The sequence below is a fragment of the Vidua macroura genome, chromosome 7, assembly GCF_024509145.1.
Source record: "Vidua macroura isolate BioBank_ID:100142 chromosome 7, ASM2450914v1, whole genome shotgun sequence".
NCBI lineage: Eukaryota > Metazoa > Chordata > Aves > Passeriformes > Viduidae > Vidua > Vidua macroura.
The window spans coordinates 2902499-2929938 of NC_071577.1; the positions used below are offsets into that span (position 1 = coordinate 2902499).

General features: G+C 48.5%; 1 protein-coding gene across 1 annotated transcript; it reads right to left on the reverse strand.

The window, feature by feature from the left end:
• Positions 1–744: 744 nt before the first annotated feature.
• Positions 745–27406, reverse strand: TWIST2 (twist family bHLH transcription factor 2). Its single transcript, XM_053983005.1, has 2 exons — positions 26661–27406; positions 745–1538 (listed from the first exon to the last, which is right to left on the reverse strand). The coding sequence occupies exon 1, from the start codon at positions 27170–27172 to the stop codon at positions 26690–26692; it is 483 nt and encodes a 160-aa protein (XP_053838980.1). The 5' UTR covers positions 27173–27406; the 3' UTR covers positions 745–1538; positions 26661–26689.
• Positions 27407–27440: the final 34 nt, after the last annotated feature.

Here is a 27440-nt window from a genome sequence, read left to right on the forward strand (position 1 = left end):
TGCACGGTCTGACAGCTGTTAAATTCACCTTCTTAAATGGTGCTTTTGGCTCTGCTGGTACCCAGAGCCCAGACTGAGATGTCATTTACTTCTAAGTAAGAGCTTCTAATGGATGTGATGGATTTTCCTCCACGCAACGGGGCTTGTTTTAAAATAAACACTTGGCACTGGGGCTCGGAAAGCTATCAGGGAATTAATGCATCTGATGCACACACAGAGAGGGTCGTGATTTGGCATCTTAAAATGTTTCCCCCCAAAGCTGGTTTGGATGGAATGGCATGATTTATTTTTTAATGGCCCTGGACACCACAGCAGGGAGTTTTTGTTGGGTTTTTTTTTGGTTTTTTTTTTTTTGTTTTGGTTTGGTGGTGGTTTTTTTTTTTTGGTTTGTTTTTTTGGTTTTTTTGTTTTTTTTTTTTTTTTTTTTTTTGTTTAGTTTTCTTGGGGTTTTTTTTCTTCTCGTAGTTGATGAGGAGAAAAGGTCATTTGGGATAATTTTGCCCCATGTTTCCAGATCCTGGTCTAGTGGAAGGTGTTGGGTTTTAAGGTCCATTCCAAGCCAAAATAATCCTGCAGACATCAGGCCGGACAAGTGATGCTCACACTCTCTGCACCCCATCACCCCACTCCTTGGGAAAGGGTTTTTACCCAAATTTCTGTGTGTCAAAACATTGTGGGGCACAAGGAAGAGTCTCAGCCTCTGCTGGGGGCTGTGGAGTCAAGAACATAAATCTCAAACCCTCGGTAGCTGCATGACATCTTTATTTTTACTGGCAAGAGAAGCAGTATACACAGCGACATTGCAGTCTCTTAGCTCGTTAAAAATATCTCAATAAATAAAACAAATAAGCAACATATACACTGGAACAGAAAATGAAAACAAAACAAACAAAAAAAAACATTTAAAAAAATAAAAAAAGGGGGAAGGGGATGAGCGGTAGCAAATCATGGAGCAATAAGGGAGAGGTGGCAGAGTGTGGAGGGCAGTCTGTAATCCAGGCTGTACTGGAAATAAATCATGCAGGGAGCTGGGGGCATAGTGGGCTTTTTTCCTTCTTTTCCTATTTTTGCTGAGAGCCTTGGTCCAGTTTTGCCATTACTGTACAAGAAATCAGATGTGGAATTTAAAAAAAAAAAAAAAAAAGAAGAATACAGTTAAGGGGAAGTAAAACCCAAACCCAAAGATGCCTCATAAATGCATTCCTGAATTAAGATTGTTTCCCAAAAAAAAAAAAAAAAATTAGCAATAAAACACCAAACGCACAGACAGACAGACACAAAATCCCAACAACAATGAACAAGCAGGAATGTTTGCTTCTCCTCTCTTTGGTCAGTCGTTTTGGGGAGAGATGTTGCAAAGTCTCAGCCCCTTCTCTTCGGTGCTGTTTTGCTGCTCAGTCTAAAATGCTCTGCAAGAGTTCAGAGCGAGGGAGGTCAAGAGGGGTCTTTTGGACCAGTTTTCTTGAGGTTTTTAAGGTTTCAGAAGCTACAAACTTGGATATATCCCAATTCCACTTCAGTCGCAGACACTGGACAGTCTGGAGAAAAGGAAAAAAAAAAAAAAGAAAAGAGAAGAAACATAAATACACCAAATGGAGGACATCTTTCTGAGATAGGTTGTGTGGGAAGGGCTTTTTCCCTACAAATCCAGGCTCTGGCTCATCAGCAGGTGTTGAATCCTGCCCCTGGTTTCAGCAGCATGTAGTTTATCCAGGCACTGGGCAAGATCCAGTGTGCCAGGGGCAAGTGGAAGCACAATTCCTTAGGGTTTTGGATAGACAGCCTAAATTCAGAGTCTGGTAATGTCACAGCCTGGTTTGCACTGGAATTTAACATGGTCAATCCATAGGCAGGAGCAATGCATCCATCAAAACATCACAGAATCCCAGAATGGTTTGGGCTGGAAAGGACATTAAAAGCTCATCTCATTCCTCCCCCCTGCCATGGGCAGGGACAACTTCCACTATCCCAGATTGCTCCAACCTGGCATGGAACACTTCCAGGAGCAGGGTAAATTCTGTGGGACAAACTCCATGACCCAGCAGTGCCCGTGGGATCCCCCATCCTGCTCAGGGCAGGGATGGCTTTGCAGGCAAAGGTGCTGTTCCTGCCTTCAGCAAAGCCACCTCAGCTCAGATATCAAAAAGCAGATATAATTATTTCCTCCCACTGAGGAAAGCTTCCATTTAGCTGATTTCCTTTCCTTTCCCTCTCCAAGTTATTAATTATCTAATTACAACCACATTCTGCAGACCAGCTCGGGGACTTGTCAGGCTGCCCAGGACCACTTAGGAGAGCTCCACCTCTCCCGGTGGTTTGGGGATGCCCATGTCTGACAGGCTGACCCTTTCCCCATCCAGGGAGGGCTCCAGGAAAGGAAAATAAAATCCAGGCAGGAGAAAGATACCACGGAGCAATTTGCTGATTTTATTTTTTAAAATCTATTATTTTTTCCAGCTAGCAGAAGAAAGGGGTGGAGGATGGTCACACGAGATTTTGCTATGCCCTGCTCTTCTCTGAATATGGCTGACATGAAAACGAGGTAAAACCAGATAAAAAGCTGGTCTAGTTCCAGGGATTTTTTCAAATCCCACCCAAGAGCAGAGAGCTCAGCACAAAGCTGCTCCCAGGGCAGAGCTGACGTCTTTAACTCTGGCTGAGACCCCCTGCTCTGGCTGCTGCTGCCCTGAGGCCTCTCCTTCCCACTGGTTCTTTCTGGTTTCCAGCTCCAGCTGGAGAACTGGGAATTCCACAGCAGTTCGGTGCTAACGGGCTGATTTTCCTCCCTGTCAGGGTGAGGGGATGGTGATGGCCTGCCCTGCGGATCGTAGATTTTCCAGAGCTCTAGGATGGCTCATTCCATCTCATGCTAGTTCCATGGAACTGGATTGGCTTTTTTGAGGTGCCTTTTGACCCAAACCGTGCTGCAGTTCTGTGAAATCGCACTCTGAAATTAGGCTCTGAAATCAGACTCTGAAATTGCACTCTGAAATTAGGCTCTGAAATCAGACTCTGTATCTAGCTTGTGATCCTCATGTCAGCAACCTGGTCCTGCTTGCTGCAGTTCAGCTATTGCAGCAGGAAGGAAGGGCTGAGGAAGAGGGAAAATGCCCCAAAAACCTCTGTGAGCCATCCAAGCTGGCCTTGCACACTTCCAGGCATGGGGACTGCTTTCTCCTGGGATTTCTCGGGGATTTCCAAACATTTCTCTTACCCTAACACAGAACCCAGCCGTGATGCCCTGCCACAGTGCAGCTTCCTCTGTCTGAGGCCCTGCTGATCCATTTTCCCCTTGTTTTTGAAGCACTTCCCAGACCCACCAGGAGCATTTCCCAGCCCAGCATGGATGTCACGGGAGCAGAGAGCTGCTGGCCTGATGGAAGGTGGCAGCAAGAGCACGGCCCTGGCTGCAGGAAATTTCACAACAGGTCCCCCAGGCCTTTGCCCATATAGGATTGGAGTGGGTTTAGTTACAAAAGGATTGAAATAATTTCCAGGGCTGAGAGTGCAAATGAAATGTGAAATGCAGGAAAACTGCTGGAATTTGTTTGGGTTTATTTATTTTTTTTTTTTTGTTTGTTTTGCTATTTGTTTTGTTTTTTTTTTTTTTTAAGGTAGCTTTTCCAAGTTCTTTTAAAGTTGAAGGTGTAGAAAAAAGGCTCTGCCCCCAGGGCCTTTTTTGTTTTCTTTCCCTACATCCCAGGCCCATTTTAGGGTGAACGGGGAAGGAGAAATCCCATGTGGAGTTGGTTCTTCTCAGAGGTAAGGACCAAACAAGATGGGACAGAGCAAATATATCAAGGTGAGGAAAATGTGGCATTCATGGAATCCCAGAATGGTTTGGGACAGGAGGGATTGTAAAGCTCATCCTGTTCCATGCCTGCCATGGTCAGGTACGCCTTCCCCTATCCCAGGTTGCTCCAAGCCCTGCCCTTAAACACTTCCAGGGATCCAGGGGCAGCCACAGCTGCTCTGGGCACCCTGTGCCAGGGCCTCACCACACTCAGAGTGAGGAATTTTGTTCCTCACTGGATCTCTCCTCTTTTTAGTGTAAAAAAATCATTCTGGAATAGCCCCACCAGTAGCTTCAAGCAATGCTGGGTTACAGCACAAAAGGCAACGCTCCTGCTTTAGGAAATCACTAAAATCCCATTCCTGAGCTCAAGAGCCATCATTCCTAGCTGGAATAACTCCTCTAAAAAGCCCTGTGGCACAGATCAATCAAAAGATCCATGGTCAGGTTTGGACACTTGGCCTCCCACCATCCCATGGGGCGTGATCTGCTCAAAAACCTCCCAAAACTTTTGCTGCTTGAGCTCAATAATTTCCATGCCCAATGGTGATTCCTTTGTTGCCATTGTTTTTGTCTTGTGGGCAAATAAAAAAACGGCCCAGCTGCTTCAGGGTGTGGGGAGAGTGGGAAACAGCTGTGCTCCAACATTGCTGATGGAGGATCACTGCTGAAGGGATGTTCCCAAATTATTTCATGGAGTTATCAGCTGTCCCTGGAGCCAGAATCGATGGTAGCCACTTCACAGGGTGGTTTGGGCTGGAAGGGCCCTTAAAGCTCATCCCATTGCATGGGCAGGGACACCTTCCATCAGACCAGGTTGCTCAGAGCCCCATCCAATCTGGCCTTGCTTAAATTTAAAGAGCTCAAATTCATTTAAATTTAAGCTCGTTTAATTTAAATATAAACCTGTTTCAACTTAAGCCTGTCCTTGCTTGAATATAAAACCATTTTGTGATTTCGGTGGTAAAAAAAAAAGCACCTTAGAACAGCAGAATTCCCTTGATTTTTTGGGATGTTTCCCACCACAAAAGGCTAAACCCAGCAGAAATCCCTTGATTTTTGGGGTGTTACCAGGAAAGGATAAACCCAGCAGAAATCCCTTGATTTCCACAAGCCAGGAAAGGATGGAGCCCTGGAAAAAGCAGCAGGGCCAGGCTGCAAGGCTTCAGAGGGGAGGAAGCGGCGAGAAAGGAATTCAGATAATTGTGTCCGTGCGAGGGGGTGGAGAGAGGGCCAAAATCAGATCGAATGCTGCGGGCAGGGACAGACTGAAACCAGATCCCCTGGCTCGGGCTGAGCTGCCTCTGCTGCTCTACCCTTATCAACCATCCGCTCTTGAAGTCTCCCAGATGAAGGGAAAGCCACAATTATGTGCATCTTATAGCTGGGAAACTGTTTCAAAACACATCCCTGGCAGAGGCTCATTCCTGAGCCCCGGGGCCCCCCTGGGACCCCTCCTCAGCCAGGGAGAAGCCTCTCTCTGACTCACCTCAGCCTTTGCAGAGCTTGGGGGATTTATCTGCTCGTGGCTGGTTGGAGGTGAAACATCCTCCCTGTATCCTGCAGCTGCCCAGTTTGTTGTCAGGAGCAGTTTGATGGGTGTGTGGCATGAGGAAATGGAGATTGGAGCCTTTTCTCCTCACCCTGATGCTGTTTCTCCCTCTCCAGACCCTCTTGTGCATCCACTGCGTGGTTTGCTGACACCTCGCTCTCCGGGGAGATCAGAGGATCCTAAAGAGATGATGCCACAAGAAGAAGCCAAGGGGAGAGCCCTGGTCCTTCCTGCCTGGGTCTGCTCCCAGCCATTGGAGCAGGATGGAGCATGGCCACAAGGCTAGGGACCGGACAGAGAGCTCCAGTTGTGAGTGATTCTCTCACATATTGCCAGAAATTACTCCATCATTTTGCTTTAAATATTTTTTTCCCCTTCACACAGCTGCAGAAAGGGTTATTGGTGTCCATAGAATCCCAGAATGGTTTGGGTTGCAAGGGACCTTAAAGCCCATCTCATTTCACCCCCTGCCATGGGTAGTGACAGTTTCCACTATCCCAGGTTGCTCCAAGCCCAGTCCAACCTGTCCTTGAATGGAAAGAACCCCTCAAGAAAAAGAGAAGGATGCTCACCAAGGAGAGGAATTCAATGGCTTCTACCTGTGGCTTCTACTCAACAACTTCCCATGGAAAAACTTGTCCTTTGTCCTCCTAGAAGGAGCCAATTCTTCAACATTTCAGGTTGTAGCCAGCTAAAATCAGTCTTGTGGGCCTGTGCTCACCACAGGGAGTAGAAGGAAATGCTGACAAGTGAAGCATTTTGCTGCTGGGATGCTCAGATGTTCTCTCTTGCGTTCTGCCTCCCTGCAGCAAAATTTGGGCAGCCAGGAATGTTGGCCCCAAGGTGCTGTGTCCCTCCCTCACCAGAAAGTTAAAACAAATATAAAACCAGCTTTAAACCAGCATTTAAAAAAGCTTTAAACAGAAAAGGCATATTTCCCCCAGGCCTGCACTCCTCCACAGGCCGAGCAGGGCTGGTGGCAGCTGGAGGAGGAGGAGGCAGGTTTGTGGGAGCCCCCTTTTTAAAACCTTGGCAGCACATCACTGGAATGGCAGCTCGGAATTGCCGAGGGGCGGAAGCCACTAATGAGCAGTCGGAGCAGGGAAAAGCAACGGAGCTGCGCCGGTGTTTGGGAGTTGGGGACAACCAGGAGCTGCGTGCCTGCCCGGCTGCCTCGTGGGTGGCTCGGGGCAGCAAGCATGGGGGCAGAGAGGGGCAGGAGGTGGCTCCCACCAGCCCTTCTGGCTAGCGGAGCTCATCACCGCTTTGTTTGGCTCCAATCCACTCCCCCACACAAGCCACAGGAGAAAGGTGTGGAACAAAGTGGGGAAAAGGCAGGGAATGAGGTGCTCTCCTAGTGCAGCTCCAGGGAAATACCCAGGGCTGGGGAGGAGAGCTTGCACAGACACAGATGTGTCCCTGGAAAGCGGCTCTGAGGCTCACACCAAGGGAGAGAGCAGCCACATCCCAACTTCCTCTGCCTTCTGGGTCCCACATCCTACAGCCCTCTCGGATCCAGGCGGGCTCCAGCTGCCAGAGCACCGGCAATTCTGGCCAGGCACTGCCTGAAATGCACATCCAAAACAGGCCCAAGAGCAGTGGGAATGGCTGGAAATCAGGGAAGGAGGGTGGAGTTGTCACAGGTGGCCCATCCGCTTCCGTTGAGATGCTCACAATGACAGATCTCACCCTGCACAGGCACAGCTCACAGCCCGAGGGAAAATTTAATTTAATTTCATTTAGGACAAAGCTGGCAGTCACTGGGACATGGTTGCTGGTCCCCCTCTGCCTCTGCAGGGATAAACACAACTGAGATATGAACCGGGCTGTGAGAACACCCTCCTGCTCCACCCCGTTTCAGGAGAGCAGATATTACTGGCCAAAGGGAAACCTTTCCTCCTCCCCCTCAGCACTCCTGCCAAAATAATACAAATTCTAGGAAAGACACCTTCTCTAAAAATAAACATATACATCTGTGGCTTTCTTCTTTTTCCAAGGGAACTCTGTCAGTCTGGCCTGCTCAGCCAGCAGCTCCTCTGCTCTCACAGTTTTCCTGTGTGCAGCTGCAGTTCCCAAACCCCAGCAGCAGCAGCATCCCTGTGGGATGCTCTGGGATTTTCCTACCCCACAGATGAGACTTTTCCTACCCGTTTCCCCACTTTGCCTGTCCTTGCATACATTAAATATTTTGCCAGCAAGTCTGGCTGTACCTGTGGCTGAGCATAAGGAGTTTTTTTCATCAGAGCAGCACAAAGGCTCTGTAGTAACCTCTACTCCTAGGAGTAAATCAGGGGAAGGATGACAACCATCCATTATGGCTGACTCAGCTGTGTGGATTAATGCCAGTGGAGTTAATAACAACAAAACCCCCCTGTTTTAAAAGCATCTAGGGTTTAAACTCCTTCTTCGAAATAAAATAATAATGGAAAAACAAACAAAAAAAAAAAAAAATTGAGGCCACCCACTAAAAAGCAGAGACATAAAATCCATGGAATTCTGGGGGCTTCTGGGAACAATCCACGGGACAGGTACGACTGCCCCGGGAACTCGGGGTGCTTTTTCATGTCCCTGACAAAGAGCAGCTGAGACACCTGCGGGCCAGATGTGCACAGCTGTACGTGTGCTGCTGCCCATCAATCCTCGGCTCCCACTCCGCTCCAGATGCTGGCCCTCACAAACACAGCCTGGAAGGCCGGGCTGGAGCGAGGGAGCTGCGAGCCCAGGCATTTCCCTCTTCTCAGGAGTCTCCTCCGCACACAAAGCCCTCAGTGTCCCCTTGGCCTGCACGATGCAAATTTGGGGCAGAGACCCTCAGAGGAAATTTGGGGAGAGACACTGGCATTCCATAGCTGTGAATTTTTAATGCCCCTGCAGGAGTGGCAGGGGTAATAAAAATTGCCCTTAGTGGGGCAGGTACCACCCTCTCTGCATTTAAGATGCACAAACTCATCAACACCTGCCTTGGAATTGTTTATCCACAGTTTTGCCATCTCTCCATGGGCCCACGTGTGAAGGATTTTATCTTTTCCTGCAAAAAGTATGGCACTTGTGCCTACAGCTCTGGGAAGCAAAATCTTGCCTGTCCTGAGTTAGCCTTGGAGATGATTGCTGAAAAAAGATCCTTATTCTTGGCATTTGGAGTAGGAATGAAGCTGTGTTTGCTTCTCAAAACTGCCAAAGAAAAGCTGGGGCAGCTTCCCTGAAGCATGGATGGATTTAATCCTGTTTTTACTCTTATGGATTCTTACAGAGCACCACAAAAAGCCTTCAGTGGGAAGAAGCCAGGAAGATTCCCCATCTCCTCACCCACTGCGCTCAATGCCCAGGTTTTGGACTCCCACCCCAGGTGACATTCCCTGATGTCTGCAGGAGAAAGGATGCTACTCTGGCATCTTCTCCCCACTATAAGGCACACCCTGAAGGTCCCTGAATTCCTCAATCCCAATTCCCTGGCCCAATGTTTCCCACATGGCAGGTGCTGTTCCTTGTTCCTCGAAAACCACCCGGGCTCTGAGCAATGGAGGTGCTTCAGTCCCAGGACTTTGGGAAGGGATTGTGCCTGGCCAGGTCTCCATCTGGGATTAATCAGCATATCTTCCTTGAAGTCAAGGGGCCAAATTCTCACTTGGAATAAACCGGCTTAAACCTGCTGCAGTCAATAAAGGCCCTCTGATCTTTTTTTTTTATGGCAAGAATTGCTCAACTCTTTAAAATACCTGGGGTTAGAGGGTGCTGCCCTCGTGAAGAGGGAGTTATATTTTATATGGCAAACAATCCTGCCGGGGGAAGGAGTCCTTGGTAATGAGCGAGCCACTCTGGATTTTGTGGGGCTGGGGTGAGTCATTGGGACTGGCTGTTTTGGCACCCTGGGAATGGTGACAGTGACTTGGAATTTGAATAGGTGTGATAGGACCGGCTTGCTCTGCTGCCTTATCTCCTCCTGCCCAGGGGCTCTTTCTCTCCCTTTTCCTTGGCCTGGCAGCTACATCAGCACCACACAAGCCTGGCAAAAGCCACCCTGAGTCCCACATCTCTCCTCAGTCCCACGTTTCTTCCAGCCTTTAATGCAAGTACCACACAGTTGTTTTCCTAAACTTTACAGCTGCTGTGTTCCATGCAGATGGCTTTGCCCATGCTTAGAATCACAGAATATCCCATTTAAACCAGATCTAAAACCCTTAAACCTTGGCTTCTTAAACCAAGCCCTCTGGATTTCAGCCCCAGCCCTTTAAGGGCTCTCTGCCCTGGTGTTTATAATCATCTCTACCCCTTTCTTTCGTCTTCCTCCTCCTCTTCTTGCCAGCCTCTTCCCCAGGGCTTCCTGGGGGTGCCCAACTCCTTGGGGTCTGTTGTGCAGGGCCGGGAGTTGGACTTGATGCAGGCAACAGCAGAGTGGCTGTGAATCTTCCTCAGGGCTGGTCAGGGTAGGGATATTTTATCTTTATTCCTGTGGGTTTGGATGCTGTCATCCTCCTCCTGTGGTCAGCGCATCCCCCTGGTCCCCGTCCAGGCTCTGAGCATCCATGAATCATTTTTCCAAGACTCCCAGGAGCAGCATCACTGCCTTGAGCCCGGAGTGGGGCTGGCCAGCTGCTTTATGGGCTTCCCTGAAACTGCTCTGCGGGTCGTGCCAGGCAGGCAAACCACGGCGAGCGGGACAGGGAGCCAGATCTTACTCACAACCTCTTCAGTTTCCAGCCTGGATAGCACCAGGAGCTTCCCAACCCTGTGCTCTGCTCCAAAAGCCTCCCCTCCCATAAATGAACACCTTGAGAGATTTAATTCCTGAAGCAATGACTGACTAATGAGTTCTAAAATCTCATTTTATTCTGCCTGCTGTCTGTGCCGCTGCTCTGTGTTCCTTTCCTATCAATAAATTATCCCCTTCAGAGCTCCTGTGTCACCTTTTCATCACACTTCTGGATTTTATGGCTTCACGAGAGGTAAAACAAAGTTATCACTCCCTTGCTGCTGTTTTCAAAGGGGAGCAAACAGCCTCGCTCCAGCAAGTTCAAATTTTCGGAGGAAGAAGCATGCAGAGATGGAACCTCTCTGCTCGAGGAGCAAACAAATTGGCTGGTCTGTGTTTAGCAGAGGACGTAATCACATGTTTAATATTTCAATGCGTGCTGCTCGCCCCGCTGCTGGCCGGGTGGGATTTAGCACATGCTCTGCTGACTCAGAGCAGCCCAGCCAGCGACTCCCAGGAACATGATTTGTGTGCAGCACGCACTCAGCAGCCTAGGGGAAAAAAAGCCCTGGAAAATCGGTTTCTACGGTCTTTTCCAGCCTGTCATGCTGCAAAAGGGCAGATGTGTGTTCTCCTGTCTGCAGTTGTCAGGTTTTTGGGGTTTGGGTGATTAAACGAACGGGTTAAGTGGACGAGTGAGTGCGGCTGACTCAGCTCGGCAGCAGCTGGCTGGCCTTGTTTAGGTTTGCCAGCTGCAAAAGCTGGACTTGTTTGAGCTTCGGCGAGTGACCCCTGCGAGGTTCCCGCTGGGATAATAACCTGTGGCACTGATGCAATCCCTACTCTGGGGGGAGCAGGAGGAGCTCCCCGCAGCATCTGCTCCCAACAAAGGCTCTGTGCTGGAGCTTGGCAGTGCTGCTCCTCTCTGGGCTCCACGGCAAGCAGAGCTGAGCCCAGCTGAGCCAAGCTGGTGCTGCTGGGAGCCCGGAGCTTGCTCAGAAGTTGCTGATGGGCTCCACTGCTCAGGGAATCTCAAAATGGTTTGGATTGGGAAGGACCTTTACAGGTCTTCTGATCCGACACCTCCCTCTAGACTAGGTTTTTCCAAGCCCCATCCAAGCTGGCCTTGGATGTTTCCAGGGGTGAAGGGAACCTCTGGTTGATGCTGAACAGCTTTTCTGCTCTGTACAACTGAGTTTTACACACGGTTTATATTTGCAGTACAAGATATTCAAGTTTCGAATTCTCCAGGTTAAACCAGCGTGTGATATTTGTGAAGGGAGGGAGGCTGGGTGTTACATCTGGTGACTGAAATGAGGGTTTAGTGGCTTATTAGGAAATCATATTGAATGCAGGGAGAGAATAGGGAAGCTTGGATCTGTCTCTGTCTAGAGAAATGTGTTCATGCTTCTGCACACAACACACAGATCATCTGTGATCCCAGATTCAGTTAAATATCTGGGTGTGGAGGATGTCTGGGGTGACTTAATTTAAGAACTTTTCACTCCTGTGTGTGCTTTTTACCTGTTAAAAATGCTTTGGTTTTCTTTTGAAAATTCTAGTTGCTGTTGTTACACAGGCACAGATGGGCCTCATCATACCACAAAATCACAGAATGATTTGGGTTGGAAGAGACCTTAAACCTCATCTTCTTCTACCCCCTGCCATGGGCAAGGGCACTCTGCTATCCCAGGCTGCTCCAAGCCCATCCAGCCTGGCCCTGGACACCTCCAGGGCTGGGGAAGACCTGTATCTGTATGTGCACTGCACCTTTCACCTCTAATACAGCACTTCCCCAGCAGTAAATATCGGTGTGAATCTATGCACAGACATTCAGACTAAAGGCTCCCTAAAAGCAGCAGTAATTGAAATCAACACCAATAAATGAGATTATTTTCCCTGAAGCGGGCAGAAGAAATGCAAGTGCTGGGCCACGCTCCCCTCCTGGAAGTGCGCGGACAGGAAACCTAACCTGACATCCCACACGGTTTGGCTGAAAAAAGTGATCTCTGCCCTCTCCATACTTATTTATATTTTCAGTTGACTGCATAATCTGGCCCTCTAGAAAGTCCCTTCAGGAGGTCACGCAGCTGAAATAATAGCTAATGAATTTGTAAAAAAATTATTTCAGACTTATTAAATGCTTTCTTCCTTCCCTTCCAAGTGTTTGCATGCTGTTCCCAAGCTATGTAGGGTTGGAATAAGGAGGCTGGCAGGACTGTGCCAGCTCCAGACACTTCAGGAGAGCTGCTGGCATTGCTTTTCCTTCCAGAGATATCCTCATTCTGCTCCCATCTCCTCACTTGGCTGTTCCACCTCTGCTTTTGGGATGGCCTTAAGTCCAGGGGATGAGGCTCTTGGACTTCTCCAGTGTTGCACCATCCAAATGATTTCCCTCCCTGCTCCATTAATCATGGATTGGTTTGGGTTGGAAGGGACCTTTGAGGGTGGAAAGACCGGAGCTTTTTCCTCCAGTGCCTGGTTATACAAGCCAGGCCCTGACTGCAGGAATTGGTGATTTCTATCTGCTCTGAGGGGATCTGCTCTGCTTTTCCATGGATGCCAAGATCCTCCTATGTGCATGGGCTGGGGACAAGGGGCTTAATTTTTGGGGACTCACTTCCTGGCTCCCTGATGAGATCCAGCCAAGTCATCTTGTTGGCTGAGCAAGGGAATGCCTGTGGGATTTTCCTTGCCAGGAAAAGGAGCAGAGACTAGACATGGAGACAGCCTGGGACATGTGGGGACAGCTCTGAACCAACTTGTACCTTCACTTGCACTTGAGCTGTGTATTCCAAACCTGACAATGCTGCTTCATTCTTACTTGTGTGTTAGGGATTTTAGTTTTTCCAAGAGATCCAAAGAGTAATTAAATGATAAAGGCTGCTGGATAGGAGTTTAGGCTGGAATTCTCAAAAGGATCAAGAAAACTGGGTGTATTTCAAAACCCTACCAGCTCTGGAGGGGCTCTAAATCTCTTTGGCTTCAGTCTGCCCATCATGAACCCCAAGAGATTATTAACTTAATTAATCAGTTAATGTAGTCTTTTTAATAGGGTAAATTTCCAGCCTTTGGGTTTTAGGTGGAAAAGCTTGAGCACATTATCTTTGACTTTTAAACTAGGAAAAAAGAGCTTAAAATACATTTTCTGGAATCCTGTCTCAGTTCATGTCTGATTAGGACTGGAAATTGCCTTGGAATAGGGAGGAACTGGAGGAAGATTACTCCAGGAGGTATTTGGACCTGAATTATCCAGCAGCTCTACTCACGCAGTTTTCCCTGCCCTGAGTTTTACATCTGTGTGCTGAGCAGAACGGTGACTTTTATTTTTATTTAAAGCACTCCCATCCCTACAAAAACCTTTGGTGGTTTGTGAACCACAGCTCTGCCGATTTAAATCACGCCTAAATATTTCAGGCGAGCCTGATTTATGCTGGAACTGCTGGCCCATCAGCTTTCCCTTTAATCAGTGGGGTTGCTGGGACTACCCAGCCCCCCTTGGTCACTTTGCAGGATCCTGCTCAAACCGGAGGCCTCGGGATGGCTCCAGCCCAAGTGACCTCCTCAGGATCCTGGTGCAGAATTCTCCTGGTGGTACCCTGAGATCAGCAGATGCTGGCCTTTCTCTCAACTCCCACTCAGTGCCTCAAATCCCAGGGAAAGCTCTCCTTCCGCTGCTACACCCTCTGCTTTGAAGACAAAAGATGATTCAACAAGATATTTGAAGTTCGGGGGGGGGGGGTTTGGATGGTTCAGCTGCCTTCCAAAACTCACAGGGCTTTCCAATTCTAGAATTAGGACATTTCCAAAGCTGAAATCAGGACATTTCCATGCACAGCTTGCCCTCTCCAGAGCTGCCCTGGCACTGACGCATGGCAAGACCTGTGGCAATGCTAATTCTCCTGTTTGCAATTCTTCTGCCAGTCCTTCCCCAGTTATGCAGCTGAGATGTCCTCTGCCTCCCAAGAGCCCCCAAAAAGCAGCCTGTAAATAAATGATTTGGGGTCGTGATGGATGTGATGAGCCTGTGCAACTCCAAGGAGAGTCTGGTTGCACCAAGTGGGTGCCTGTGGAGCCAGAGTCCCGCTATTGGTTTGAGCTGTATTTTAGTTTATTCATGGCACAGCCTCTCTCTGCTTGTTTGGGAAGTTACTCCCTGCCTTTGCTGCCTGGAGCAGATCCCAGAGAGCAGCACAGCCTGCTCTCCTCATTATCTGCCCCACTAATACCTCTTTTTTATTTTTCCCCTCCCTCCTTAGGTCACTTGTTTTGGGTCACTTTATCCTCAGAGCTGAACCCATGGCAGGGTTTTCCAGCTTTGTTGCTTCTGTGACTCAGGAGGGATGTTTTGCTCTCATTTATTAGTTTTTCTGGACAGAATACAAGAGGTTAAACACTTTGGAGAAGCTTATTCTGTATTTACAGCCGAGGTAGGTTTCTAAATCAACAGTAGGTCATGTATTGGAGTGACTCACAGAGCTGCTTAACCTTTTTCCTTCCGTTTTTGTCCCTCTCCAAATCTGAGGCACAGCAACATCTGCAATTCAGATCTCTGAAATGAGAAGCTGTGAAAGGAATATAAAGGGCTGAATGTAAATCCAGCCTGGTGGCATGTGAATCCCTTCCCTCTGCTGGCAAGGTCCTGCCTGCTGGGGAAGGGCAAGATGGGCACTGCAATAGTTAGTAGTTGCTTTTCGGAGGGGAAACTGAGGCACCATCCACCAGCCAAAACTGCAGGGCAAGGTGGTTTTAGGGCACGGTGGAGATGAGCCCAGGGTAGGCTGGGGGTGCAAGGAGAGCAAAACCCACTGCTGCCATCCCATAAATGGTCCATGGTCACAAGAGAGATGTCATCCTCTCAGCTGGCCCAGAGGCTCCGGTTGGAAGTGTCCCCACAAGAGGCACCAGCTGGAAAGAGCCCCAGCATCCCGTGGCACTTCTGCTGCCTGCCAAAACCAGTGGGAAACAGGCTGGAGGTGACCAGAGAGATGGGAGTAAGCCAGGGGCTCCCTCCTCACCCATCACCTCTGCAATTCGCTGTGCTCCAATGTGTATGTGGGGTTGTTGTTTGGTTGTATTTTTTGGGTACATTTAATGAGTATGTTGAATAAAACAAACATTATTGAGAGAGAAATAGAACTAGAAACAAGTTTCAAAAAATAACCTTACAAATAAGACTAGATACTTTAGAGAAATAGCTAACTTCTGATTGTAATAGCATAAATTATAACATCTATATGTATTGTCTTACCCTTCTCATGAGACTAAAAATAAAAGTTTTCAAAATGCCTCTCAATTACCCCATCTCTAAGTCAGAAAAGGGTATAATCCAACACTTCAAACCCCCCTTTTCCAGTCTAGAGTTACAGACTCCCCTTGTTCCTTAGCAGCAAAGCAGGCCTGAGACATTTTCACTCCCAAATCACAACCAAACCCCTGCATTTCCCCTGCCCAGCAGCATTTAGTGACTCTCTTCTAAGGGATCCGTGGAATCTCTCAGATTTTGGGGTTTGTCCCTCTCCTTTCCTTGTCCCAGGATCTTCAGGATGGTCCTGCCAGCTCTCCTGTGCAGTTTTTGGGGTCTCAGCCTGTGCTGAGGTGCTGCAGGAGCACCGTGGGCACAGCATCTCTCTGGGGTCCAGCTGCTTCTCATGCACCCCAATCTTCAGATTTTTAAGGAAGCCAGTCCCTCGGGGAAGGGCAGATGCTTTCTGTGGGTATCAGCAGCTCTGGAGGATGCTTGTCCTGCAGGATTAGGGCTGGCCTGGGAGGTCTTGTTCCTTGTGTTCAGGCCACAAATTGCCTTGCCTGCTCTGTGTGGTTTTTCCCTCATGAAAGCACTGAGCTGCCCAACCCTCTTGGAGTCATCTTTAAAAATTTGGGTTGTTTATTGAAGGGAATGGGGTAGACCTGTGCTTTTTCTGTTTGGAGCTAATTTTAAATCTCCTAATATAGAGGAGGACATGGCAGGGTTAATCACATACTCAGGGAAAACACAGCAGAGAAATGAGATTCTTTAAAAAAAAAAAAAAAAATTCTATCAGAAAGGCAGCTGTGACTGCAAGGTGGAAGCATCTCTGGTGCCACACTCTGACCTTAAACTAAATAAGCTGGGAGTCTGCTCCCTTCATGATCACTGACGTGGGATTTGCCCAGTGCAACATTTCCTTTTCTTGGGCAGTGAGACAGCTCCTGGCCGCTCCCAGATATTCCACGTGCTCCCTGTTAGGCACACAGGAGATGTTCCCCTTGGATGCGACCCCAACCCCACCTGATGCTTTATTTAATGCAGTTCACCCTGCCCTCTAGTGCCAGCAGGTGCTGAGTCAGCAGCTCCCATGGTTTTCCACCTTTTCCTTCTCCCAGCCTGGAAATCTGCCGCTGCTGGGGCTGCCAGGGTGGGGAGAGACGAAGGAATGTGGCCAGAAATGTTTGTGCACCGCGGGTATGTGTGGGGAGTGGGTACCTCAGAGTAGCTTTGGAGCAAGCACGGGTGCTTGGCGAGAGCTTTTGGAGAGGTTTGCAAGGAAAATGAGCTTTGTGAGGGGAATGGGAATACACGTGGCAAGCCGAGAGAAGGGAGGCTTTGGAGGCCAAGAGGTTGTTTCAGTGATGAGCTTCAAATGAAATCTTCAAGCCTGGGAAGTGCTTGGAGATGTAGGGGATGGGGTAACACCTGGAGGTAGATCTCTCGCTTTTCTCTTGAAGGAAAGGGGGGATAATTTTCTGTTTAAGAGGACAGGAGAGCCTTTTGTCCCTCTCTCTGGGAGGGGAGGTTCCCCCAGCCACGGCCCAGGCTCTGCAGGCACATCAGCGCTTCCCAAATCCCCCCCAAGCCCACCGCACCTCCCTCCCTCCTTCTGCTGTGACCCTCCTGCTATTTCGGAGACCCCAGCAGAGCAGAGCTGTAGAATCTGGAGTGCAGTCCCACCTTTGGTCCCGGCTGCCCAGCCGGGCGTCCCTGCGGCCCGCCGGGCGGGACGGGCCCGCCGCAGCTTTTGCACAATTTCCTGGGTTATTTCAAGCTGTCGGGAAGGTCCAGCCGTGCTCGGGAGGGGCAGGCAGGGCTTTGGTACGCAAGCAAAAATGGAAAAACGGCCTCGGATAAGTCTCCTCCTCCCCTGTCCCCTCATCTTGGATCCGAAACTGGGGAGGGGTGGGGGGACACCAGAGCAGCACCCCGAGCCTGCGGGGTGAGCCCTGGTTTCACTGTGCTGACCCTGGCAGAGCTCTCAGGATGGGTTTGTTTCTTTAAGGTGTCTCCCAGAGGGAGGATCAGCCAAATGCGATGTGGCAGCTCTGGTAACTCCTCTTGGCTTTCAGCACAGCCCTAGCTGATCACACAACTTGCTAGTGAAGAAGGTACAGCTGTCCAGGCCTTGGCAGGCATCCCCACCCTCCGCTCGCTGCCAAATCCTCGCTTGCTTTTTTATAAAAATTCTTAAGTTTCCTAAGAGAATGGAAGTGGAGCAGCCTCATCTGCCTCCCAGCCCCATCCAATGCCTCCTGGACCTGCTGGAGTAAAGCCTGGTGTCCCTGCATCCCTCCGTGGTGCTGGGATGTTGGCAGCTGGGGAGAGGGAGAGCCCAAATTCCAGGGCTCCCGTCCTGCTCCCAGGAGCTGGGGGGGATGAGCAGGGTTAAGGGTTGGGGTCCCAGCAATGCCAGCGCAGGGCTGGACCTGTGACTGGGGGTGGTTTGGCATTCCTGGCTCAGGCATTCCCAGCTCACCTGGACCCCTGGGAGAAGGGAACCAGCTGGAAGTGGGGGTAAAAGCAAGCTTGTCACCAGCCAACAACTCTCCTGAGTTCTTCCCTGGTTGTGCCGTGGCTGCAGGGCTGGAAGTGCCTCATTGTCCCTGTTTGCACCTCAGTGGAGCAGCTCCGAGCACCCAGGTCCCAAATTATCCCAGCAGCTTTCCCCCTGAAAAGCTTTAAGCACTGATTCCTGGCCCGGGCTCCCTGTGACAGCTCCAGGAAACCTTCATCTCCTCCTCTCCCTCTTTCAGAAATGACCCAAACCCCCCTGGTTTTGGAATATTTTAGCCCCGTGTGTAATTTTAAGGTTGTGCCTGAGCTGCAGAGAAGCTGCAAGGCAGCCTAAGCAGTTCAGTGGATGAGTAATTCAAGGCAAGCGGGGAGCCTATGGATTTCCTCTCCAGAAACAGCTTTTGGATCTTCAAACAACACAAATGTGGCTGTAGCTGTGTGAGAAACTGTGCAGTAGCATTTCAGCAAAAGATTAAGGAAAAACAGCACTGGGGGACAAAAATACATTTCACAGCTGGGGAAATGATGGCATTAGGAAATCGCTCTGAATGTGCTCTAAACAAGAGGTTTATTTTCTGGAGGAGCAGGGGTGAGTGGGCAGATCTAAGAATTGTCCTTGGCACTTGTACACGTATCTCGGGCATTGCAGTGGGCACGAAAACCTTGCTAATTGCAGCAGAAAATGAGCTAGTGATGCATATGTGAGAACAATAAACCAGTATGAAAAAGGGGGAATAGATTTGCAGACTGTTGTATTTAAGGCCAGGAGCTTTTCTCTCTGATTCTGACATGATTATCCTGAAAAATCATACAATTCCATGAATTGATTCTGACATTATTAGCCCGAAAAATCTTACAATTCCAAGAATATGCACAGCTAAGGAATAGCTACATTTTTCAAAGCCATGTCTGTTTCCCTCGGCAACTTTAAAATATTTACCTTCTTCCACTCGTTGAGGGTGAAAGTATTGCCTGGTTTACAAAATAACAGCGCTTGGGAGGAAAACTTCCAGATTAACTCGGTCCCATTGAAAATCAGTGTGTTTTGAGCTCCCAATTCCATACCCTCAGCCCTCTGGGCACATGGCATTGCCCTGGGGGGTGCCTGGAATTGTGTTTTTGGTGTGACAGGGTCTTTTTGAGGTGCTTTCCGCTATCAACTTCCCCGGAGTGAACAGGGAAAGCAGTGGTGGGCTATTCCTTTGCGCGTGTTATAACGAGAAATATTGATCATTAGGTTGTTTGATTGTAAAGTTTCCAAGGGAATCACTGGAAAGGGATCTCTGATCTACCCTGTTCATGAGGTGCAAGCTGTTTTAAACAGTTCAAAAGCCTGAACCTCTTCTCAGTCCCAAAACCCAAGTGCAAACTCATCACATCACGATGGAGACAAGAACACGGCCGCTCTGCCGCACTCCAGCTCCCTCCTAACAGCAAACGTTTCAGCCCCATCTGGTATAAAATAGATTCTTTAGTGCTGGCAATCCCAGGGATCTCTTAAACAGCCCCTTTCGTGGTCAGGGATGAAAAAACCCTTGTAAAATGTTGGGTTGTTCTGTGCACAAACTCCCACGGAGGTGGAAGGGAGCTTTGGGGACCGCGGGGCCGTGCCTGGAGCGTCGCGCTGGCAATTACCGCAGCAAAAAGGGCTTGGTGTTATCAGAAATTTCCTGGGCTCATCAGGCAAAATAATAAAGCAAAATAAATCAAAATATGCAGAATAGTCATCTTATCTAGTGTACAAAAGTACAAGTTAATATGCTGTGTGCAGAGCGCTTTTTTTAAAAAAAAACGGGTGTTATCTCATCCGGCCTGTTTTTATTATGTGGTTTTATGCCATGGTTTCTCACTGGGAAATTTCCAAGGGGGTGATTCCCTGGCATTCCCAGAGGCACTGCCATGGGTGAAAATGCTCTGCTTCCATGCAGAAGCTCAATTCCTGCCACCTAGCCTATGCTCTGGAGTCCACTGGTGGGCGAGCTCACCTGTGTGTCTGGGGGAAGAAAGACTCCAACTCACAAGAACTGGCATAAAAGTGCCTGTGGGAGGAATTTTGGGGGGTTGTGGCCTGGAGATGGTGCTGAGCATCCCGGTGCGATGGGATACATATGAGAAGGACAGGGAGGCAGAGGCTCAGCTGGGACAAATTGAAAACCTATTTTCCCCATCCAAACCCCTTTGATTAATGGCTTGTTAATAAATTTCATTGCATCTCCGTCCTGGCCATATTCAGAGAGGGATTTTTATGCTGCAGGGCAAGCGTGGTCCTGACAGCAGCCATGGGTGATGGTACTGGGGTTTCTGGTGGGCTCAGGTAGGTTTTGTGTGGGTGGATTAAACTATAAACTCCTTCCTTCCCTTAACAAGGTGGTTTATCTCCAGTTACCAATGCCAGGTTGTTTGCTGGGAAGCATCACCCTGTTCACCTTCTCATGAGTCCACAATTTTATTTGTTTTATTCCTCGCATTTCTGAGCTTCCCCTCCCAGACAAGAATTCTGCCTTAGGAGCCCCATCACACTGAGAAATCACACCGTGATGTGCATAAAATTTGCCATGAGGGTCAGCCTGAAATGTGCATTTTTGTGTCTTTGGCAGGTTAATGTTGTTGAGGAGCTTGTTTTTGGGGACACTGTGTGTGGATTCCTCAGGGATCCCCCCACTTCCAGCCACCCAAAATACTGTTTTTTCTATGAAAGCTTCTCCCTGGCTCCATCCCACCCTACTAAATTTTCCAAGCTGGATTAACTAATTATTTTTAATAGGAGGCTCAGCACAGCCGTGATTCCCCTATTTCAGCAGAGCAATTTGGTTTATTTACATTTAAGCACAAACATATGAGTTTTAAAGGAGCCCTGAACAGCTAAAACCGAGGGCATAATCAGATAAATGACTGAATGAGCATTTTTGGTGGCCAAACTCACCCAAAACCCCATTCGTGTGTTTTAAAGCGTGTGTTTGGCAGGTCTAATATCTCTTAAGGAAATGCTTCTTGGGGGTGGCAGCTAACAAGGCAAAACTATCTTACTAGGAATTCAATTAAAGCTAGGCCAGGCTTACTGGACCTTTTCCAGTAAATATATATCAAGCTGAACCTGTAGACATCTATCTCTTCTCTCGCCCCCACCTCATCCTTTTTCTGTTTTCCAAGCTGTGGTTGAAAGGTGGAGAGGAGATGGGAGGAAGAGGAGGGACTGTCGCTCACCACAGAGTGCGGGGCACAAGGATTATTTTCTGTTTTGGTGTCTGACCACTTTTGTAATCTGGGAGAGAGCAGATCTCAAAAAAAAAAAAAAAAAAAACAAAAAAAAAAAAAAAAAAAGAAAAGAAAATCCCAAATCACGTAGTTATAACAAAGAGAGGTTGAACCCAGGTGGATCCCAGCCCCTGGGCAGTGCCAGACACCCTCTGGCCGCTAGTTTGGGAATGAAGAATCCATGCTGCCTTTCCTGTGCTCGTTTTGGAGTATTAGAACAACAAACCTTCTCCATCCAAAAGGCTCAGGCCATGGGGAGAGCCGCCCGGAGAAGTCAGGGAACAAATCCGGAGAATTCAGGGATCTAATGGCCACTTTCAGCTTTTTGTTAATAGCAGGGCTTAGGAGTTGTTGTCGCTTATTTCACGTTTTTATGGGACTGGTGACGAAACCTCCCTGTCCCGTTTGCACCCTCCTCCTGCTAGGAACCTGTCTCCAAATTCCTGACGCTGCTTCCCTTGATGTGACAGAGAAAGACTAATTTTTTTTCCCCCATTCCCGAGCGAAAACCCTCGTTAACGCTAAACACTGAAAACCTTGGGCTCTAGGTAGCAGATCACAAATAAAATTCAAAGAAGGATCCTCTATTTTAGCCCCCAAACCCCTGCTCTAAGGCGGGGAGAAGAAGCACATCCCGAAGAGCTCCCAGAGCCCTGATTCCCACAGCTGGCAGGAGAAGGACAAGGACGTCGGGGCTGGGGGGACTGGCTGGGCCTGGTGTGGAAGTGGTTAAAGGGATGGGTCTGAGGGCAAGGGCTGCCTTGCCTTGATTTATGGGCTGGCTGAGTTAATTTGCTCTTTGTGTGTGATTAGTTGTTGTTGCTGAGTGGTCATCGTCCACAACTACAAATCTAATTAATGCCAGGATGCCAAGTGTTGTTTTGGTGTTTTGTTGTTTGTTTTTTTTGGTTTTTGCCTTTTTTTTTAATCCTTGGCAAATATTTCTACTGTTGTAATTCTTGAGAACTGATCATGAATTAGTACGAGTCTGCTAATATCCAGCTGGATGGTTTCTTGGTTTTCGTCACTTCCAACTTTGCCTGAAGAAAGGAATCAGGAGCTCCGAGCAGCCACCGAGGTTTCTGGTGGGATCAGCGGCTTGCAAGGAGCAATCTGCTTTTCCTTCTCCCTTCCCAATTTTCTGCAAAACCTGGGAAGAGGGGTGAAAAAGCTCCCTGAAATACCTGCTTTCCCCAGCCAGCTGCAATTCCCGGACGGCATTTCCAGCTCGCTCTGTGTTTCGGGGCTCTGGTGCCGTCCCTTTCCATGTTCGTGGCCTCATCAAACCCTTCCTGTAGCTCTCTCCAGCAAGACATAAATTCTGGAGGTTTTGGGCTCGGAGATTTCAAAGTCGTGCTGAAGCACATGGAAATGATTCTGAGGGCTACGGCTATAAAAATAATTATATTGCCGGGGGAAAGAGTGACATGAAATGTCCCCAAAAGAGATCTCAGCGGTGGTTACAGGTTCTGTCCCAGCTCTGTAAGAGCCCGCTGTGATCTCCAGGGCTCATTTATCACTGCTACCTATAACTGCAGGAAATCTGCCCCCAAAAAGCACTGTAGGAAGGAATGTGAGGGGAGGTTGCTCAGGAGAAGCGTTTCAATCTCTCCCTTTGTTTTAATGAGGTTGCTTTGAAAATTAGGGCTGCTCTGCAGAGCTGAGCGGTGTGAGGATGACTAATTTGGAGACAAATTAGGTCTACTTAGCCGAAATGTCTGCCTCGATTGTTCCCTTAATGACCCTTCAACGCGCATCTCTCCCGATAGGAGTTTCACCGCAGCTCTGCCTCCAGCAGATTAAGTAATAACATGTTTTTACCACTTTTCTAAGCGTTCCTTCGGACCCAATCCAGCATTTTCCCTCTGCCATGCGTGTCTCCAACTTTTTCTGATGGATAATTCATTTATTTGCGTCTAGCCCCTGGCAGATTTGTCTCTTTGCATGTCTCCTACTCCGGAGCATTTCCCTTGCACCCTCTTTTTCAAAGATCCCTGAGCCTGAGCGGTTTTTGGCTGACTGCAGCGTGTTTGGTGTCTGCTGGGTAACAGATTTATCCTTTCCCAAGGAAAGACACGAACGTAAACAGAGGATCCAAAATGCATTTTGCTGGGCTTTTTAAATGCACTGAGATGAAACCCCCACCCCTCCCCGCCGCTACAAGGCTATTAATGTAAATACCAAACTTTACAATCCTTCCTGTCAAGGAAACTTATTTACATTTTTTGAAGGATGCGTATAAAAAAATGGGGCTTTTGGGACAAAAAAAGGGCTTCGTTCCAGTGTCACTACACCCCCAGTTAACTGTGCTGCTCTCAGACACTATAGAATTAGGTTTTGTTCCCAGGGCCAGCAGAGATAACATCTGTTTGCTTCTTTAAGGAGAAAATGAAATAGGATGCTGGTGTTTTATACTGGAAACAGCCCTGCTAGTCTGAAGGGGCGATGGGATGAGGGCTCTGGATTGAACACACGCGCTAAACGTGGCTTCTCCAGCATGGAAAAGGTGGGAAAAGCAGTTCCCAGCACCAGGGGAGGCAAAGGGCTCATCCCCAGTGAGTGGGAAGGAGCAGCAGACTGGTCTTACTGGTGCGGGGCTCAGGGCTGTGTTGCTGTGCTGCTGGTCCTGCCATCCCGGCTGGACAGGCTTTTTCCCTACTAAAAGGAGTATCAGGAAATATACTTTTTTCCCCAATTTGTTCTTTTCAGTTGGAACTGTTGGCCTGTGGAACATTTTGAAAGCAAAAGGGAAAGGTGGCTGCAAGAGGAAGGTGAGGATGGGGAGATTTTGTGGGGAAGGAAGGCTCGGCTGAAACATCCCACTGCAGTCCTAGAGGTGCAAAATCTGTGCCTGTTTCTCCTGCAGCTCCCAGAGTCAGTTGTCTGGAATTCCATGGAGCAGAACAGGAAAAGCTCTCGTGGCCGGGGGAGCGAGCAGCAGTGACCTGCTGACGTTCGCAGGGGCCAGGTGGCATTTTCCCAGTTCCCAAGGCTCTGATTTTCTAATCAAGCAGCTCCTCTGATTTTTGTTTTGCTTGCAGCCAGAGGGGAATGAGGCTTCCTCCGAAGAGAAAACCCTTCCTTGCTTCTCTCTCCCCAAAACTTCAGGAAAAGGGAGGATGGCAGCCCAGCCTGAGTGGCACTCACCCCATGTTAGCAGTTCTTACCCCCTAGGAAAGGCGGGCGCTGATTCCAAACCCACACAGCAATTTCTTATGGATTTTTTGTCCATTGAGGCAGCACAGGCTGCTCCCCTCTAACCCATAAAAAGTCCTACCACCCAACTAAACTTGCCTGTTTCCAAGGGTTTCTTGAGGACCTCGCTGTAGTTTTATTTTTTATTTTCTGGCAGCCGTAATTTCTGTCGCCATAAACGATAGAATTTGACACCGCACCGCACCAGGCCATTTGTCAACAACCTTTTCAACAGTCCAACCACACGCGTGTTCCTGCACAGCACAGGCACAGGGAAAGGGGGAAAGTTTGGGATCTTCCTCTGCAAGATCCCTCTCAGAGCACTGGGTTGGAGGTTGGGTTACGGTGAAGGAGTCAAATTCCTATTTATTCCAAATCAAACCAAAACATGCCGGGGTTTGGTTCTGCATTATGATTTTTCCATTATATCCATACATTTTTTTGGGGACAGGGACAATCTGAGCACTACCCATAAAGTCTGCCTCATCAGAGCAACGTTAATAATAATTTAATCAATGTGGGGTATAAAACACGGTTTAAAAAAGGCAGGTTTTGCCCCGTGTGCTAGGAGGGTTGTGTATTAGATAACAGATTTCCAACCATCCTTGGCTAATGGCAACACATCATTTGGGAAACAACAGAATCAATGCATTGTTCCAGCCCAGCACTTTCCTATTCAGCCAATCTAAACTGCTGAAGAAATATGTGTTCAGGACATTTTACATCTGGTTTTGACAAGAAGCCTGGGTTTTTGTGTGGGTTTTTTTTTTTTTTCTTTTCTTTTTAGTCTGTTTGCTGCAGTTTTTTAGCCAGATTAGCATGGGAAAAGGCTCTCTGTTTTATAAACGGGTGGTTTTGCTTTTGAAAAACCCACTCAGTTTTGGATTTTTGCAGTTGAAATTGGGGCACGATGTGCAAAATATAAGAACGCCAGCAATGGCCATAAGCCCCACAACAACAGGGTTACCTATTTAAATAAAGCTAAACAACAGGCAGCTCGTGCAATGGGTAGAATAACCAATTTTGAGACTTTTTGAGTATTTTGGGGAATCACTAGAAGAGCTTAATTCCAGCACCAAAGTGCAAATTCCAAATCATTTCAGGATGCAAGCAAAACATTTACACCTAAAATGGTTTTAAGTCTGTTTTACACCACTAGTAAGTCCTGTTTTCACCTTTTTTTAGCTTTTTGAATGGAGGCACTACAATTGCATCAAGTTTTTGCCTGGTTCTGTATATTATTTATTCAAAGGGGCTGTTCGTTGCTGACCGAACAAAGATGGATTTGCCTCTTTAAACAAGCCCGGCCAGTGGGCTGGGATAAAATTTCCTCTTCAGCTCTGCACATGATGAAATTATTTCATTTTTACATCATAAGGGTGGCGGGGAAAAATGTCCCTTCAGAGTGTTTGCTTGGTGAAATAGGTTCATGGGCTCTGTTTTATGTAGGGAGCCCCAGACAGTGCCCGGCCAGACCCAAACTCCGGCTGACACTACACAGAGCTGCTCTGCTTAATTAGCTGGAGATGAGGGTGTTATTAAAAGGCTTTTTCCCCCACTCTTTTCTCACTGTTTATTCCTCCTTCCCTGAATATTACAAAGGCAGCTGAAGAGGAAGTAGTTTTCTGCTAATGGAAAGTGACAAGGAAGGGTTTGGTGAGGAGAGTAAATAAGAAACTGCGCCTAACACCAGCCGCTGCTTTACCGTCACTTTGGGGAAGGGAAACTGGACAAACCCAAAAATTTAGCAGAGTTTCTCCTGTGTCTGTTTGCTTTTTGCTGTGTGAGGGGGAAAGGGCACAGCCCGGGACTGCAGCCGACATCTGCTGCTTGTTTCTTTTAAGAGAAACACAACCTGGGGCGAACCCCTCGCCAAGCCCTGCGTGGGTCCTGTTGACCCCTGGACCCCCAGCTGGGAGAGGATGTGGCCACCACGGAGCTCAGCACTGGGGTTTTTGGGGTGCAGACACCCATGGAGCGGGGTAGCAGCTGTTTTGGATCCCCTTGTCAGCCTGTTGTGGCCATCACCTTTTCCTCACTGAGCCCTTCTCCGAAGCAGCGCTTTCTGGCAAATCTCACGCAGTGACGGTTTCCCCTCTGTCCCTCACCTTCCAGCTCTCAACACCATCCCCCTCTTACTCCCCATTCCAACAGAGCAAAAGCATGCTGATTATTATTTCCCTCCCCCATGCCCCAAAATTTTGGAGATATCTCATTTTTGCCTTCCTGGAAGCTCCATTTATTTGAATTTCCTCCGGCGCGGGGGGAGCGGGAGGAACTGGACGTGCCTATGCTGCCCTCCAGGACGGCGACCCCAAACCCATCAGCATCCCCAGCATTCCACAAAGGGCAAAGGGAAGGAAACAGACCCAGACCATCATCCAGGAGAAGAGAAACAGGTACCTACCCCTTGGGCTGGCCCGGCCGGGGCGGTGGCTAGTGGGAGGCTGACATGGACCACGCTCCCTCCATCCTCCACACGGAGAAGGCATAACTGAGCCTCTCGTGAGCCACGTAACTGCAGCTCGTCATCTTACTGTCCATCTCGTCGCTCTGTAGCACCTGGTAGAGGAAGTCTATGTACCGCGCCGCCAGCTTGAGCGTCTGGATTTTACTCAGTTTGTCAGAGGGCAGCGTGGGGATGATTTTCCTCAGGGCAGCAAAAGCTTCGTTGAGCGACTGAGTCCTCTGCCTCTCTCTGACGTTGGCCAGGATCCTCTGGCTCTGCAGTTCTTCATAAGATTGGGAGCTGGGACTGGACTTTTTCCCCCTCTTCCCTGGGTTGGGGCTGCCATCTTCGCTGGACTTCTTACTGTATCTTCTCTTCCTGCCAAATCTCTTTGGCTGCCTTTCCAGCTCCTCTTCACTGGTCCCCAAGCTATCCACAGGGGAAACAGGAGAACTGGAGCTTTCTTCCATGCTTTCTGCAAGAAGGGGAGGGGAAGAGCCTTTCCCCCCCTCCTTATGTTATGTGAGTGTGTGTGTGTCTTAAATGTGCTTTAAATTCCTGAGACAGATCCTTTGGAAAAACAGGAGGACTCTTTTTTTCTTTTTTTTTCCTTTTTTTTTTTTTTTTTGCTGACCAAACGTTTTCCAGGTTGCTTGAAGGGCTCTTATTTCAAGGACCGAGGTTGTGTAAAAAAATTGAGGTCTTGGAGAGAGGAAGTTATTCTAACTTTTTGGAAAC

Excerpts from the sequence above, each read along its gene's own strand:
- TWIST2 (XM_053983005.1), bottom strand. The coding sequence starts at position 27,172 with ATGGAAGAAAGCTCCAGTTCTCCTGTTTCCCCTGTGGATAGCTTGGGG.